General features: G+C 37.7%; 1 protein-coding gene across 2 annotated transcripts in view; it reads left to right on the top strand.

The window, feature by feature from the left end:
• kirrel1a (kirre like nephrin family adhesion molecule 1a) overlaps positions 1 to 18,224 on the top strand; it is a 64,725-nt gene that overhangs the window by 36,355 nt on the left and 10,146 nt on the right. For both annotated transcript variants that reach the window (XM_067445386.1, XM_067445377.1), the window contains exons 3-13: positions 1,680 to 1,829; positions 2,015 to 2,172; positions 3,264 to 3,414; positions 5,819 to 5,924; positions 6,168 to 6,316; positions 7,018 to 7,145; positions 7,446 to 7,572; positions 10,524 to 10,624; positions 13,434 to 13,656; positions 15,584 to 15,691; positions 16,811 to 16,938. In XM_067445386.1, coding sequence (XP_067301487.1) covers positions 1,680 to 1,829; positions 2,015 to 2,172; positions 3,264 to 3,414; positions 5,819 to 5,924; positions 6,168 to 6,316; positions 7,018 to 7,145; positions 7,446 to 7,572; positions 10,524 to 10,624; positions 13,434 to 13,656; positions 15,584 to 15,691; positions 16,811 to 16,938 — 1,529 coding nt within the window. The remainder of the gene's footprint in view (positions 1 to 1,679; positions 1,830 to 2,014; positions 2,173 to 3,263; positions 3,415 to 5,818; positions 5,925 to 6,167; positions 6,317 to 7,017; positions 7,146 to 7,445; positions 7,573 to 10,523; positions 10,625 to 13,433; positions 13,657 to 15,583; positions 15,692 to 16,810; positions 16,939 to 18,224) is intronic.

Genomic DNA, 18,224 nt, shown 5'->3' with positions numbered 1-18,224 from the left:
ATAACCACCCAAAAATCCATAGCAAGTGCAAAGCAATGCACAAGAAACAACCCTAAAACCCCCTTGCAAGTGCACACTTGAAACCACATACCCAACAACACACTAAATATTTTCCAAAACACCCTAGCAAGTGCACACTAGAAACCGCATACCAACACACTGAAAACAACCCAAAACACCCTAGCAAGTGCACACTAGAAACCACATACCAACACACTGAAAACAACCCAAAACACCATAGCAAGTGCACACTAGAAACCACATACCAACACACTGAAAACAACCCAAAACACCCTGAAAAGTGCACACTAGGAACACCATACCAAAACACAACCCAAAACACCCTAGCAAGTGCACACTAGAAACACCATACCAAAACACCCTAGCAAGTGCACACTAGAAACCACATACCAACACACTGAAAACACCCCAAAAAGTGCACACTAGAAACACCATACCAAAACACAACCCAAAACACCCTAGCAAGTGCACACTAGAAACCACATACCAATACACTTAAAAACAACCCAAAAGACCCTAGAAAGTGCACTCTAGAAACCACATACCAACACACAACCCAAAACACCCTAGCAAGTGCACACTAGAAACCACATACCAACACACAACCCAAAACACCCTAGCAAGTGCACACTAGAAACCACATACCAACACACAACCCAAAACACCCTAGCAAGTGCACACTAGAAACCACATACCAACACACTTAAAAACAACTCAAAAGACCCTAGAAAGTGCACACTAGAAACACCATACCAAAACAAAACCCAAAACACCCTAGCAAGTGCACACTAGAAGACACACACCAACACACAACCTTAAAACACCCTAGCAAGTGCACACTAGAAACCAGATGCCAATTCACTTAAAAACAACCCAAAACACCCTAGCAAGTGCATACTAGAAACCACATACCAACACACTGAAAACAACCCAAAAGACCCTAGAAAGTGCACACTAGAAACACCATACCAAAACAAAACCCAAAACGCCCTAGCAAGTGCATACTAGAAACCACATACCAATACACTAATAACAACCCAAAACACCCTAGCAAGTCTACACTAGAAACCACATACCAATACACTAATAACAACCCAAAACACCCTAGCAAGTGTACACTAGAAACCACATACCAACACACAACCTTAAAACATCCTAGCAAGTGCATACTAGAAACCACATACCAATACACTAATAGCAACCCAAAACACCCTAGCAAGTGCACACTTGAAACGACATACCAACACACTTAAAAACAACCCAAAACACCCTAGAAAGTGCACACTAAAAACAACATACCAACACACAACCTTAAAACACCCTAGCAAGTGCATACTGGAAACCACATACCAATACACTAACAACAACCCAAACACGCTAGCAAGTGCACACTAGAAACGACATACCAATACACTTAATAACAACCCAAAACACCATAGAAAGTGCACACTAGAAACCACATGCCAAAAACTTAAAAACAACCCAACACAACCTAGGAAGTGTACACTAGAAACCACATACTACACTAATAACAACCCAAAACACCCTAGCAAGTGCAAAGCAACACACTTAAAAACAACCCAAGGCACCCTTGCAAGTGCACACTAGAAGCCACATACCAGCACACTAAAAGCGATGTGTCGATGTGTCTTTTGCAGCCTGGCCCCGGTATCGTGTGTTAAGGCTGGTGGATGTTGGGCAGTATAATCTGGAGATCTCGGCCGCTGAACTCTCAGATGACTCTCTGTACGAGTGCCAGGCGACGGAGGCTGCGCTGCGCTCACGACGGGCCAAACTCACCGTCCTCAGTGAGTCTTCTGGGTTTGCTTACAAAAGAATCTCAATGGTCATGCATTCTATAGCTTGTTGCCTTAAATGTTGGCTATAGTTTTGCCTGTTATCCAGAATATGAAGAGTTAATGTGTTATGTAATAAATGGATTTATGAGTTGCTTCCATTAATAATTGAACTCCATATATGTTTGTGTCTGTAGTTCCTCCCGATGAGCCCATGATTGAGGGGTCCCCGGAGATCCTCCTCACGGCAGGGGTTCCTTATAACATGAGTTGCGTGTCCCGTGGAGCCAAACCTGCCTCTGTCATAGAGTGGCAGAAAGACGGCCTGCTGATAGAAGGGACTGTCAGCACCACGGTGAGACACGCACATGCCAAAGTTTTGACTCATCTGAATAAAACTAAAAATGCGTATGTTTTGCATATGCAAAAGTGCAGTTTCAGTGTACTATATATAATAGCTTATGTAGCCTAAGAACAAAGGTATCAAACAGGCTGTAAAAAAGATGGACAGCACTTTTCAGCTGAAGCCAAAATATCCCAGTAATGGTCGTTGGTGTTTACGCCGTTCGGAGCCCGAATCTGTGCAGTAGGAGCCGTGGCATCAAGGTCCCGCCCACTCTCCCGCATACTCAAATCACAAGCACAGCTGTAAATCATGACGTTACTCCCCGTTTATAGCGTCAAATAGCGAAGTGATGTGACGTGAAGGCCAAGTATGGTAACCCATACTCAGAATTTGTCCTTTGCATTTAATAATTAATTTAATGAGCATTAATGGAGCTGTGATATGAAGGCCCCGCCCACATCTGTCAGTCATGATGTTACACCACGTTTATAGCACCAAAAAACGAAATAAAACCCAACTGATTAAAAAATGAACACTTGAACATAAGATCACAACTACCTAAAATGACAAAAAAAAAATCATATTTGAAGTGTAATCGGATTTTCTAGTTTGACTCACGTCCCATTCGATTACATGGAGAGGGCGGGGTTTATGACCACAGCCAGCCACCAGGGAGCGATCAAAATGCTTTGGCTTCACTTTTTAGGACTTTGCATACTTCCCTACTATATAGTAGGTAAAAACAGTACTCATAAAAAGAGTAGGCAAAAAGTACCTGGATGACCTGCTACTAAGATTAAAAATGAGATACTAGTGAGATTCTGAAGTGTGCATAAGATGGACACTTTACTATCCTACTATCCTATAACGCTTTATTATCATGAGGCCACGGGAAAGGATTTGTGAGGATGTCTAGTATGTAGTATGTCCAGATTGCATTCATACTACACACATTCTTACTTTCTTAGCGTTTTTGAAGTAATTACTTATTCCAAATAAGTACCTAATCAAGAGAGTACATGGATTCGTACTCAGCCGATGTCTTCAGGATTACTAAAAGGATGAAGGTTTGGTATCAGCAGTATCATTTTGTTGTGCAGGAGCTGCTTGCAGACAGGAAACGCGTGACCACACGCAGCTACCTGCCCATTCTACCAGTAGATACAGACACCGGGAAGAACTTCACCTGTGTGGCTACTAACCTGGCCGTGCCGATGGGCAAACGGGCCACTGTCACCCTCAACGTACACCGTGAGTCTAGAACCCTTTCCTGCTGAAGTCAAATTCATGAGGAAAGTTATTTTATGTGGTGCAATGTTAAAAATAACATTTTAAATAGTGTTGTCAAAAGTACAGACTTCGGTACCAAGTCGGTACTAAAATACAAAAAATGTGCCGCTTTGAGCAGAATCGTAAACACCTCTGATTGGCCATTGTGTTCACGCGCTCATCAGATATGTCTGTGATTGGATTGAAGTGCTGATCATTGTAGCCAATCACAGACATAGTTGATAAACACTTGAGCACAATGGGCAATCAGAAGCGTTTACGAATCTGCTCAACAGTGCTCAAAGCTTAATTTTTTTTATTTCAGCACCGACTTGGTACCAAACTCTAATTTCAGACATATCCACCTCATTTTGCAACGCAGAAGTAAGCTATTTTCTGTGAAGGTGCGAGAATTCAGATTCATTAGCTACTATAGGTAAATAACTACAAGTAACAAAATGCAAAAAGGTAACTATTTGTGATTCAAACCAGTGTGTATATTATAATGACAAAATGTTAAAATAATATGGCAATGTGCAATATCAATCAGCATAACAAGCTGTTTTGTGCATCTAAAAATAACTGGAAATAGATTAGACCGAAATCAGACACAGTGAATTTACAAATAGGAACACCAGATAGATAAGGTGGAAAAAAAATATTGAAAATATTGAAGTAAATGAACTAAATAATACATCAGGGATTAGTTTGTATCATGCATACACTGCCATTCAAAACTTAAAGGGTTAGTATGATTTAAATGTTTTTATTTTACTCAGCAAGGATGCATTAAAGGGTTAGTTCACCCAAAAATGAAAATGCTGTCATTAATTTCTCACCCTTATGTCGTTCGACACCCGTCAGACCTCCGTTTATCTTCAGAACACAAATGAAGATATTTTTGTTGAAATCCGATGGCTCAGAAAGGCCTTCATTGACACCAATGTCATTTCCTCTCTTAGGACCCATAAAGGCACTAAAGACGTCGTTACAAAGCCCATCTCACTACAGTGGCTGTAAAAAATAAATAAATAAAATAAAATAACGACTTATAAAGTAATGGGGCGATTTCAAAACAAAGTTTCAAATGTGTATTGATTCATGATGCGAATCGCCAGTGTCAGGTGATTTCAGCAGCTTGACACACGATCCGAATCATGACGCAATACACGTTTGAAACTTTGTTTTGAAATCGGCCCATCACTATATAAGTTGTTATTTCGTTTTCCACACAAAAACTATTCTCGTCACTTCATAAAATGATTGTAGAGCCACTGTAGTGAGATGGGCTTTGTAACGACGTCTTTAGTGCCTTTTATGGGTCTTGAGAGAGGAAATGACATTGGTGTCAATGAAGGCCTTTCTGAGCCATCAGATTTCAACAAAAATATCTTCATTTGTGTTCTGAAGATGAACGGACGTCTTACGGGTGTCGAACAACATGAGGGTGAGGAATTAACGAGAGAATTAAAATTTTTGGGTGAACTAACCCTTTAAATTGATCAAAAGTAATCAGTTTCTTTTTTCTTTTAAGAATTGTTAAAATCGTGTCATGGTTTCCTCAAAAACATTAATCAATACAACTCTTTTCAACATTGATAATAATAATAAATGTTTCTTGAGCAGCAAATCATCATATCAGAATGATTTCTGAAGGATCATGTGACTTAAGACGGGAGTAATGATGCTGGAAATTCAGCTTTGATCACAGGAATGCATTACATTTAAAATGGAAAATATTTATTTTAAATTCACAAAATTGCACCCTTGTTGAGTATAAGACACTTCTTTTAAAAACATCTTACCAACCTCAAACTTTTGAACTTTAATGCACAATACAATAGGGAATTGTCCAATAAAAATCAAGGGCTCCTTTTTTTTTGTCTCAGTTCATTCCTGGTGCAATTGTTTCTCATAAATATCTTTCTTTCCTTGATCCAACCCTTAAAAATGACTTTTGTTAGTGTAACCTTATTTAGTCAGGTGGACTCATATTAAATAATATTTTGGCTTGAATAAAACCCATTCATTTACCACATAAAACACCTTTTAGGCTACCTGATCAAACATATTTTACAGTGTAGGAAAAGAAATGTGAGAGAGAAAGACCTTCCACATCTGGCCGGTCGGCCCTGTATTCATTGGCCGTCTTCTCAACCCACAAGGCAGTACAAACTGTTCTAAAGCAGCTTCAAAAAATATAGCCCATTAAAACCTTCCAAGAGGTTAAAACCCCTTTAAGATGATAGCAAGAACCATGAAGAGGAAGTGTGACATTCATCTACATTCTGACACTATATTAGTAGCTCCTTTCCGTCAGTCCTTCACGTGCCTTTGGTCTAATGAACGATATGGCTTTATTATGTATTCTGAATGCTCTCTGCAGACCCACCAGTGGTGACGTTATCCATCGAGCCTCGCTCCGTATTGGAAGGAGAGAGAGTGACCTTCACCTGCCAAGCTACTGCCAACCCACCTATTATGGGTTATAAGTATGTCTCTTACTAAATGTGACGCTTAAAGTGGCTCCTTTTACATTCTGTGAGATGAAAAATTAATGACTTGTTTTATCAGGGAGATAAAGACATCCTTTAAGTAGTATTAAGCCCCATATATCTTCAATTATTTTCTGCTACGGAAGGCATACCCTTGAATTCCTTCCTGAACATGCTTCATGGCTGTTTCTTCATATATCTGCTTTCGCATCACTGACCGACACCTTTTGGCTTTGCTAGGTGGGCAAAGGGAGGTGTGGTCATACAGGGGGCGAGAGAGAGTGTCTTTGTGACCAAGGCTGATCACTCTTTCTTCACTGAGCCCGTGTCCTGTCAGGTGTTCAATGCTGTGGGCAGCACAAACGTCAGTATACTCGTCGACGTCCACTGTGAGTATCAGCCTATCTATCTATCTATCTATCTATCTATCTATCTATCTATCTATCTATCTATCTATCTATCTATCTATCTATCTATCTATCTATCTATCTATCTATCTATCTATCTATCTATCTATCTATCTGTCTGTCTGTCTGTCTGTCTGTCTGTCTGTCTGTCTGTCTGTCTGTCTGTCTGTCTGTCTGTCATCCATTCGTCTATCTATCTATCTATCTATCTATCTATCTATCTATCTATCTATCTATCTATCTATCTATCTATCTATCTATCTATCTATCTATCTATCTATCTGTCTGTCTGTCTGTCTGTCTATCATCCATTCGTCTATCTATCTATCTATCTATCTATCTATCTATCTATCTATCTATCTATCTATCTATCTATCTATCTATCTATCTATCTATCTATCTATCTATCTGTCTGTCTGTCTGTCTGTCTGTCTGTCTATCATCCATTCATCTATCTATCTATCTATCTATCTATCTATCTATCTTTCTATCTTTCTATCTATCTATCTATCTATCTATCTATCTATCTATCTATCTATCTATCTATCTATCTATCTATCTATCTATCTATCTATCTATCTATCTATATATCTATCTATCTATCTATCTATCTATCTAGCTATCTATCTATCTATGTCTGTTTAAATCCAAACTGACCTGTTATTAATCTCTGTTTTATGCAGTTGGCCCTATCTTGGTTGTAGAGCCTAAACCAGTAACGGTGGACGTAGACTCGGACGTCACTTTAAACTGCAAGTGGGCAGGAAATCCTCCGCTCACACTAACCTGGACAAAAAAGGGTTCGAGCATGGTGAGCATCTGCCTGTAGATCTGTTTAGTCAAACCTCCTTTCTCTTACATGTTCAGTTTCTTCTTTCATCTCTCTTTCTGAGATATTTTTTCTCTACAGTGTACTTTTTGTCTACTATTTTCCTGGCTCTCTTCCGTGTTTATCTTCCAACTGTGTTTTGATGTTGAAGCTGCAATCCCTCGTTCCATTTGTTTCTTTTTAGATAATGTCTACACACTGAAATGGCTTTACAGCTTTTTTTGGTCCTTTTTTCTCCTCCATCTCTCTCTCTCTTCCTCCCTCTCTCTCCCTAATGCACAGGTTTTGAGTAATAATAACCAGCTCTATCTGAAGTCAGTAAGTCAGGCAGATGCTGGTCAGTATGTGTGTAAGGCCATTGTGCCTAGGATCGGAGTGGGCGAGACAGAGGTCACACTCACCGTCAACGGTCAGTACAGCTCTTCTATCTTATTGGACTAACAGAAATGATAAAACTGTTTTAAAAATCAGGCAACTTTTTTTAAATCAATACTTAGCTTATTGTGAGTTCTGTATTTAAGGACCAATCAAGCTTTAATTACATTCTGTATATTAGCCAGTGGTGCTCAATAGTTGGGTCACAATCCAAAAAATGGGTCGCAGACACTCGGGAAAAAAACATGTTAAGTGCAAATACTGACCTGCAACTAACCATATAAATGTATATAGTTAAAATAGCAAAATAAATACAATGTTCTGTCATGAAACTCTAGATGGCGCATGCTGATTGGCCTTTAACTCTGCTTGTAATCACGTAATTCTCTATAGGGCACAGCTGATTGGTTCCTGCTGTATCAGTAGCCAATGAGCTCGCTGTTTATTCTTCAAATATTTGGTCAGCGTTTGGTCACTAAAAGCGCTTTCAGAAAACCTCCACCTATCCCAGCTCCACCTGTATATATATCTGCTATGCAGAAATCCTTTAAAAACTTTTGTTGTTGAGTTGCGTTACATGTCATTCTCAAAAAGTGTGATGTTAAAGCCCAATTTATACTTCTGTGTATGCCGTAGTCATGATGGAGGAAGTGTGTAGCACGCGTAGCCTTATGTGCACCTCTCCAAAAATTTAACAACGCACCAATTCTTCACGGACCACAAGCGCTGTGATTTGTCTGCCAGAACCCCTCCCTCAGGGTTATCATGCTCCCTGTGCATATGTAATTGCACATCAACATGAACATCGATGCAGAAGTATAAATGAAAATCGACACGTAGCCCATGGCGTAGAGGCTACGGTGCATGTTCAGCCCAAAGTATAAATCATCCTTAATACGTTCAGTGTGTGATTTATTTATTTATAAACTATATATATTTTTTACATGAAGATGTTTGCTTCTAAAAGCCAGGGTTATTAAGTTACATTTTTTCTCAGTCACTTTGGTGCATTTCTCACATCACTATTCACGTCATTTGTGCACATCATAGTAGCAGTTTCTCATTCCTTCCAAGAAATTGCAAATGCTTTTGGACATGCATCAATTGCTTTCATACAACTCTCTGCTGTTTTATAACATTATAATTTGCTTATGTCATGTCAGTCAAAATTAACTATACTTGGGAATGCTGAACAGTCCTTCCATATAAAACTAATAGTCTTATTTTTGATTTTATTTTTGTTTTTGGAAAATGTCTCCTAAATTAAAAAATCACTGATGAGAAGGGGTGTGTGTGAGGCATTAGTTCTATGTATGTTGTATGTTCAGTTCCAAGATGTACTGCAATATTATCTCCAGTTGTGCACAGCTCAGCTTTATGTTTGTTGTAAATAAGGGTGTATTTTTTTTCTTTTGCACAATGCTATGAACAAATTAGAATTGAAAAGACCATATGCAGTAGTTTATTTATTTATTTAACAGGGACCATACACAACACAAATGTTATGTGCCAGAGTTAGCTAAGACAGCTAATTTGCATTTGCGGTCCCTGGGCGGGATGATGTTCAATACAATTACAGCATTCAATTACAGTCAAAGAAATAATTAAAAAAAATAAATAATAAAAAAAATAAAAAGAAATGATAATAATAATAATAATAATAATAATAATAATAATAAACAAATAATATATCATAATATCAGAAATATTGAATCACATAGAAGTTAATATTAAAAATAATAATAATAATAATTATTAATGATCACACAACTGATTTTTCTTAAGCCATAATTTAAGTTTCGTTACATGATGCATACTCTCAAATATGAACAGGCAATGAATTCAATCTTTCTGCTGCTCTATATGAGAACGCCGATTGTCCAAATGCAGTTTTCTTAAATTGAACTGAACAATCGCCTCTAGCAGATGCCCTGGTTTCCCTAAAGATGTCTTTACAGAAAGTAATACACTGTTTAAGAGGTGGTGGAGCGACATCATGAACTAACGTATACATCAAACACATATCTGCAAAGAATAAAAAACTATCAAACGTCAATAATTTATCATTTCTGATGATAATGCAGTGATGATAGCTCCTTGTTTTTTTTTATCTAAAACTTTCACAGTTTGCTCATAGAGAGTATATAATGGCTTCAATGTTGTTGCATTTACTTGAGACCAGCTAGTAGCACAATACGATAAATGTGGAAAAATCTTTTTCAAAATGAAGTATGTAAAACATGAAGTGAAACATACATATATTCATTGTCTTGACTCAGTTACCTCACTAAACACAGTAATGTGTAGCTTTACTGTATTTTTTAAATGGCGTTGCAAATAGTAATGGTAGTGTCACCAAGATCTGACTTTTTTTGCATTGGAAAACATTTACAGAGTAAACTGTCGTAATGAAAACATGACAAAGCCAGTTGATTGTCTTGTTAATAAACAATGGTGTCAGGACTTTTCATGATGAGGACACTGACACCTTCACTGACATGAATACTTGTTTTGAGGAATGAGCTGTCCCTTTTAAGCAAGTGACACGCTTTTGCAGGTTATCAACTTGATTTTGCAGTTTGTACTAATTGTTTTGAGAACTGCATTAACTGTTGTGCAAATGTGAGAAATGCACCAAAGTGACTGAGAAAAACTGTAAAATGAAACCATAAAACTTTAAATAAAACTTATTTTATTTCAAATAGTTGTGAATAAAACATTTCTCATTTTCATTTAGTTTAACTTGATGTACTAAAATAACTAAACCTGAAGACAAAATGATTACAACTTTAACTGAAATGAAAATGAAAACAGAAAATAAAAACTATTTCAAAATATGAAAAAACCTCTAAAAGTATCTCAGTGATACTAAAATAGCACTGCCTAAAGCAAAACCAGTTAGCAGCCTCTCATATCAGCTACGAAATAGGTTTAGAGTCGTTTTTCTGATACTATGGTTTCTGTCGTTTATGCGTTTTTGAGCAGGTCCACCCATCATCTCCAGTGATCCGGTCCAGTATGCAGTTCGAAGGGAGAGAGGGGAGGTCAAGTGTTATATTGCCAGCACCCCTCCCCCTGACAAGATTGTGAGTCACATTTCATTCAAATATTCATAAACTCTTCTAATTATTCCAATATTTCATTGTTTTGCTGTTATTCACTATATGGAATCCCATGGGAAAGGGAATGGTTTCATTTTTAAGCAAATTTTATTTTATACACATAAGACACCAAAGGTGGGACGCTTGGCACTCTTTTTTTGATGGCCTGATTTTTGTATCCTTTATTTTAGTAATTGTCATAAATTAGGTATCATTCGAAAGCTCACAAACTCAAAACCGTTTTAAAATCGGACATTGCTTTACCATGGAAATGGTGCTCAAATTTCTTCTAGCAGGAAGAAATGTTCTCCTCCCCTAGTGAGCGTTGTCATGTTTCATATTCAAAATTTATTTTAGCTACTTTATAATCTGAATCTTTTCTAATCTTGACAAAACACATCGTCAGAAAAGTTAGAGTCTCAAGGTTCCATATTTGGTGACTGTTTTGTGATGAAAGTGATATTTGGGCAGAAATTGACAGGAAAATGCATCAAAAAAACAAACAATGGAGTGTGGATTACACCCGGTGGCTATTTTTGGTACTGCGGCTAAACAGAATCTCATGGGAACTTCTATTTTTGTGATATCAACTTAAAATTTGTTAAACAACTTGTTTAGACACATGGCTTTGATTTTATATTAATTTTAGAGTAAACATTTCTTTTAAATATGTATTCTATTATATTAAATAAAATATATTAATATTTATATTTATATTAAATAAAAAATATTCAGTACAGTATTTTTTATTTACAGTTAACTTAAACTTCGATCATTTTATTTATACTTTCATATTTTAAATTGCTTTCACTTCAACAATAATCTGCTGAGTGTTTTCTTTAAAACAAGACCAAACTGAGGTTTATATTCCAATGCATTCTTGAATTATAGCCATTTAAGTTTGGATAGTGCATTTTCATGTCTATTTTTTCAAAAAGGGACTTAAGGGGTTAACGTCTTTAGGTTAAGACTAACTCAAACTAGATCTGATCCAAAAAGTAACACTCTCTGCTGGAGCTCAGTATACTGTATGTGGCTTTCAAACGCATCCTTTCTCTGAAACTACAAGTGATTCTAATTTAAAATGACTCTCAGCTCAGGCCTGATGCATCTCCAGGATGAGATTTATCAAATATGAAATATGGGAACAGAGCCGTCGCTCCTTTTAATGCGGTAGCTTTTTCAAATGTCTTGGTTTGTGAAGTAAATGGAAGCTTACCATGAGCATGTGGAGGTATGCATTTTTAAATATTCTCACAGCTCAGCATGAATAATACAACAGTTTTAGTGGTTTTGAAAGGAGAACTGGTGCTTTCTCACCATTATCCAGCCACATGTTTCAGCACAGAAAGGCCATTTATCCCATTGCCGGTGTGAAATATGTGTTCATGCGGGCAATGTGAAGCAGATACAGTTCAGGTACATTTTATGCACTTGAATATGCTTTTTAAGTCCTAAATATTTATAAAGGATTTATTTTTTCCACTCCTGGTTAAAAGGTACATCTATTGTATTATTTGTGGTCCACTTGCTTCTTGCAGGACCACTGCAGATGACACTGATTTTATTTTATTTTATTTTCGGTATTTGTCAGGCATTACTTGATGGTATTTAAAATATTTCCAATTTATGTCTAATTTTTAATAGTACTGAAATATGAAAGGAAATGTTTTTGGTATATTTGCGGCAGTACTTTTATTTATTTGTTTATTTATTTATGGAATACATTGTTCATTTTATATTTTTTTTGTGGTTTTGTATTTCCATGTGGAGCCTAGGAAGACAGGTGACCGTTTTGCTGAAGCATTTTGAGAATCCAGATAATCTTCTTTGTCAGGCAGAAACCTTGTGACCCCAAAAATGCTACTTTTCAGGAAATGGAAATATCACTGTATTTTTAAAAACGGCCGAAGAGAGTTACGAGGATTTTGACTAGCGAATATTAGCCATGCGTGTTTTGTTCATCATTAGAGCTGCCACATCTAAGGCAGTAAGTGCATCACATTACGTTTTCATCAGCTAACATGTTAAAAAGTTTACTGCGGGCACTCAGTTTCTGTCCAAAACTCATTAAAAATGAAGTGCTTCGCAAAGGCTATTTAAAACAGTATTAGCCACGACTCAATGACAAATGCTAGACTACGACACTCTTCTTCACTCCTCAAATACATAAAACATTGGCCTTTATATATAGTGTTTCTTGGGTAAAGAAGACGCTGTACTTTTTTACCTCTGCACTGTAAACATGCAGAGATGGTCCAAAATGTATCACTTCATTCTCAATGAGAAGTTACCGACAGTTTGAGGATCCAATGGAGAGATAGTCACAAGCTCTTCTTAATACTTTTCATAGGTTAAATATTTGCAAAACCCAAAGACAGAAGTAAAAAGTGACTAATAGTAGTGATTTGTGTGGGGAAAAAAGACAAAGTATACACAGTTTCAGCCACTTTCCATCGAGCATTAACTTCTTGAGCTCGACCACTTCAGACTGGGAACATCCTATAAGAGCTGCAGTTTTAGAGATGATCTGACCCAGTCGTCTAGCCATCACAATTTGGCCCGTCTCGCACAAATCCTCGCGCTTGTCCATTTTTCCTGCTTCTATCTAACACGTCAACTTTGAGGACAAAATGTTCAATTGCTGCCTAATATACCCCACCCACTAACAGGTGCCGTGATGGAGAGATAATCAGTGTTATTCACGTCACCTGTCAATGGTCATAATGTTATGACTGATCGGTGTCTTCAGAGTTTCGCTGACACATACTGGAGATCTCTGTGTTTTCCACAGGTTTGGGCATGGAAGGAGAATGTATGGGAAAAAGAGAAGGGGACCCTATCCGAACGATACACGGTCGAGCAGAGCAAACTGACCTCACAGGGGGTGCCTCACGCAGTGCTGTCCACCCTCACCATCAACAACGTCATGGAGTCAGACTTCCAGTCGACATACAACTGCACTGCGTGGAATGCATTCGGACCGGGGACCATGATCATCATGCTGGAAGAGATCGGTGAGGATACGAGCCTGCATTCACACATGTATGATGCTGCAGAATAAGGGAGACAATCTTTCCCCCAGTTTCACAGACAATGCAGGTTTGAGCTGTTTTGACTGAGGGTGCTTTCATGCTAGCACTTCTGGTGCGCACCCGGGTTCGATTGACGTCAGAGTTCGGTTGGTTTGGATGATGTGAATGCGGTCTTCCGAACTCGGGTGCGCACTCGTGAACAGTACCCGAGTCCGCTTTAAAAGGTGGTCTGGGGTTCGGTTCATGTGAACTCCGGTACGGTTTGCTGCTGATGTTGACGTACCACTATTAATGACGTATCATTTATAAAAATGTGTGTTTAACTCATTTACCTGATGAGCATCACTGACATACGGCTAGCAGAGAGCTGTAGATCTCATCTCTGCTCGTCTTCGGCCTTCTTTAGAGCATTTGCAGTGCATTCGCGGCAGATAGACACAAGTGCCATTAGATGAGGCCATATAAAAGTGAGGGAAGTAACGCCATGCATTTTGCCGCGTTCACACTCGCGGTGGGTAACCGGGTAAACAGCTGCTGCTTTGATGACGCAAACAAACCCCGGTTTAGACCCAAATAATATATAATATGAACACAGTCCAGCGGGGGCAGGGGGACGGGGGAGCAATCGAACTCAGGTTCAGGCCAGGCAATCGAACCAAGTGTGAAAGCACCCTGAAAGCACATCTTAAAATATGTCAATGCCATTGTTTTGTCTCAAGATACACACCTGTAATGTTTTTTTCTCAAGCACATTCATAAAAGCTACTTAAATGTCTTAAAACTGTGTACTAAGGCCTAATCCTGGCTTCATCTAATTGTATTTAATCTGGATTACAGTTTCCTAAAATTATTTATTTGCAATTAGATTATATTTCATTTGAAATGCTCATAATTAGACTACAGTTATATTTTTATTGATCACATGATTATTTAATATTTACAAAATGGCAGTAAATTATTTATAATTTATTGTTTTTCATTAATTCATCTTTTTTATATTTTACATGTGTCCTTTCTGAACAACCTCTTGCTTATATATGTTTAGAAAGTTGTCCAGTTTTGGGGAATGACTCAAGTCAGAGGCCAAACAGCATTAAACTTAAAATAATTCTAATATTTTAATAAAACATAATTTTAAAATGTTAGATTTTTATGGTTTAACTAATTATTTTTATCAATTTATGAACTCCCTGCAGTTCTTTCACAATTCCCAGTTTGGGAAGCACTGAAATAATGTTATATATAACAAGTTTTCAACATACATGTATTATTTATTTGTAATTTTATATCACTATAGTACAATATTATCATAATCAAATCTATGCGAAAAGTTCAAGCTAAAAGTAAGGTCTAAAGTAATCAAAAATTAGGTTTATTATATTACCTAAAATGTGTAATGTAATATTTATATTACTAACTACAGTTTTCATTATGTAATTTGTATTCTGTAATGGAATACAGTTGGTAAAGTAATCTACCCAGACAACCAAGAGCTACGCAGTCATGAAACTTAAAGACAAAGATTTGTACAGTTCGTGTCTTTAAAAATTCAACGTGCTGCTGCGTCATCTTCAGAGTACAGTAGACTACTCTACTGAAGTAAAAGCACGGTCTTCAATAATAAATATCTTGAATGGAATCTCCTAAATTTACTTCAGGTCACATTAACTCAGGTTAAGAGTTCTCTCTATTCAATATACAGTTTGCAAGTACAGTTATACTGGTTCATAGACAGTGAAGCGGTTAACGCACATTCATGACACGCAAGACCTGTAACACATGATCACGATACCATTTCCTCTTTCTATCTGTCCTTTGTGTCCTGATGATTAAAGGCAAAAAGCTAAAAATGTAAATGTAAAAAGACAGTGGTGCTTATCTTTTTCTTTGCTGTTTTTCTTTGCCACAGAAAATGTTCCAGTTGGGATCATTGCGGGTGGCACCGTCGGCTGTTCGATTCTGCTTCTCCTGTGTTTACTAGCATTAGTGCTATTTTTATACCGGCAACGCAAAGGAAGTAAGTCATCATAGCCCACCAAAAGATTCTCTCACACTTTTTTTTCACAATTGTTAAAAAAAAAAAAACAGAGTGTCTTTTTATACCAAGTGGAAACAGCACACCTTGTTGGTAAGATTAAAAAATACACATATGTTTCAATGTCATTAGAGCGTAAGGCTCAAGGATCTATGTTTTGACGGTTTTGAATCCGAAACCTTTTTGCCGAGTTCGCGCTTCTCCCCTTTGCCATCACATTTCATCAAAAAGGGAGAAGAGTGAACTCGGCAAAAGGCGGATTCAAACTGTGCCATTTAAACCACATGCCATCGGAAAGGCATTTACTTTCAATAAAAAATAAATAAAGTGCCTAACGAAATGTTTAACAATAATACGTGTTTATTGGGTAGGGTTCCGAGTAGATATAGGGAGGGCTTTTATTGTCCCATTAATGCGACATCCATTTAATAATTTTAACAAATATAATCATTTACACTCTGTTATTATTGCATCCTGTTAATGAACAACAATAGTGCAACAAGTGCATATAGTATGTCTCTGTCAAAATAAAGTATAAAATGCATCTAATTATTATTAACACACATTGCAAAGAACCGTGGTGTAAATAGAATATATCACTTAGTCTAAATCGCATCTATCGCTAAGAATATGCTAATAAAAATATGCTATTTTCACTTAGTGCAATTAGAATCTAGTTTCTATTTACACTAAGTTTTCTATTTTAGTATATTTTAAAAAGGTAATTTATTCATGTGATGCAAAGCTGAAATCAAATTCGCTATTTGGAAGTGTTCGTGACTAGCTAGTTGATTTCTTCAATAATGCATCGTACTATAGCAGTTAAGCAGCATGTTACGTTGTTGTATGGAAAACGCACCCCTGTCTAGTGAGCTGTGTACAAATAAATCTAATCCAACAATAATCTGACATAGTGAGTCTTTCAAACAGCAACATGCACATTTGTCTTTGAGAATGTAGAGGCAAAAGGGCCTTTAAATACTCACAAAACCTAAGGGCAATCAGCCATATTTAAGAACATCAATAATAGCCACAAAGACGTCAAAAACATGTTTGTAGCGGCAATGAATCTTGTGTTTTACTGGGATGTTTACTTTCCAGGTCGTCGAGGGGTCACGCTCGGCAAGCCAGATATCAAGGTAGAGACCATAAACAAAGAGACCCACAGCCTGGAGGAAGACTCGGGTAGCGTCTCTACTGCAACACGCATGGTTAAGGCCATGTACTCTGTGAGTACTTTTGACAACACAACAGCAATAACCGAAGGATGTAGAGGGACTTTGAGATTTGTTTCATTATTTAAAATAAGATAGTACTTATCCTGAAAACATTTTTTTTATTCTGTCTGGCAACACTTTATTTTTGTCAGTTTACTTTAGATATACTACTAACTATAAGGACCTTTGTAGTAACTAGTAACCAGCAGTCATTAGAGACTTAGTAGACTCTCTGCTTAATATCTGCTAACACTTTATTTTGATGGTCAAGTACATGGTAACTTATTCAGATCGTTATATTTGGTGGCCTTAACTAATATGTACTAACATTTAAATAAATCATTTGATAGAATGCACTTATTGTGTACATACATGTTTTTACATTGTTCTAAAATTTTCAAAATGACCCCCATGTAATTACATCTGTACAGTATTTTGTGTTGTGACATAATTACTCTTTTGACACTTCTCTTACACACAACCCTACCCTTAAACTGACCCACACCACCACACCTGTCCCTAACTTTACCCTTAAACTGACCCACACCACCACACCTGTCCCTAACTTTACCCTTAAACTGACCCACACCACCACACCTGTCCCTAACTTTACTCTTAAACTGACCCACACCACCACACCTGTCCCTAACTTTACCCTTAAACTGACCCACACCACCACACCTGACCCTAACTTTACCCTTAAACTGACCCACACCACCACACCTGACCCTAACTTTACCCTTAAACTGACCCACACCACCACACCTGTCCCTAACTTAACCCTTAAACTGACCCACACCACCACACCTGTCCCTAACTTTACTCTTAAACTGACCCACACCACCACACCTGTCCCTAACTTTACTCTTAAACTGACCCACACCACCACACCTGTCCCTAACTTTACCCCTAAACTGACCCACACCACCACACCTGTCCCTAACTTTACCCTTAAACTGACCCACACCACCACACCTGTCCCTAACTTTACCCTTAAACTGACCCACACCACCACACCTGTCCCTAACTTTACCCTTAAACTGACCCACACCACCACACCTGTCCCTAACTTTACCCTTAAACTGACCCACACCACCACACCTGTCCCTAACTTTACTCTTAAACTGACCCACACCACCACACCTGTCCCTAACTTTACTCTTAAACTGACCCACACCACCACACCTGTCCTTAACTTTACTCTTAAACTGAATCACACCACCACACCTGTCCCTAACTTTACTCTTAAACTGACCCACACCACCACACCTGTCCCTAACTTTACCCTTAAACTGACC

This window comes from Pseudorasbora parva, chromosome 1, assembly GCF_024679245.1.
Source record: "Pseudorasbora parva isolate DD20220531a chromosome 1, ASM2467924v1, whole genome shotgun sequence".
Lineage (NCBI taxonomy): Eukaryota > Metazoa > Chordata > Actinopteri > Cypriniformes > Gobionidae > Pseudorasbora > Pseudorasbora parva.
The sequence above is the reverse complement of the archived record's forward strand: the minus strand, read 5'-3'. Positions and strand labels throughout refer to the sequence as shown.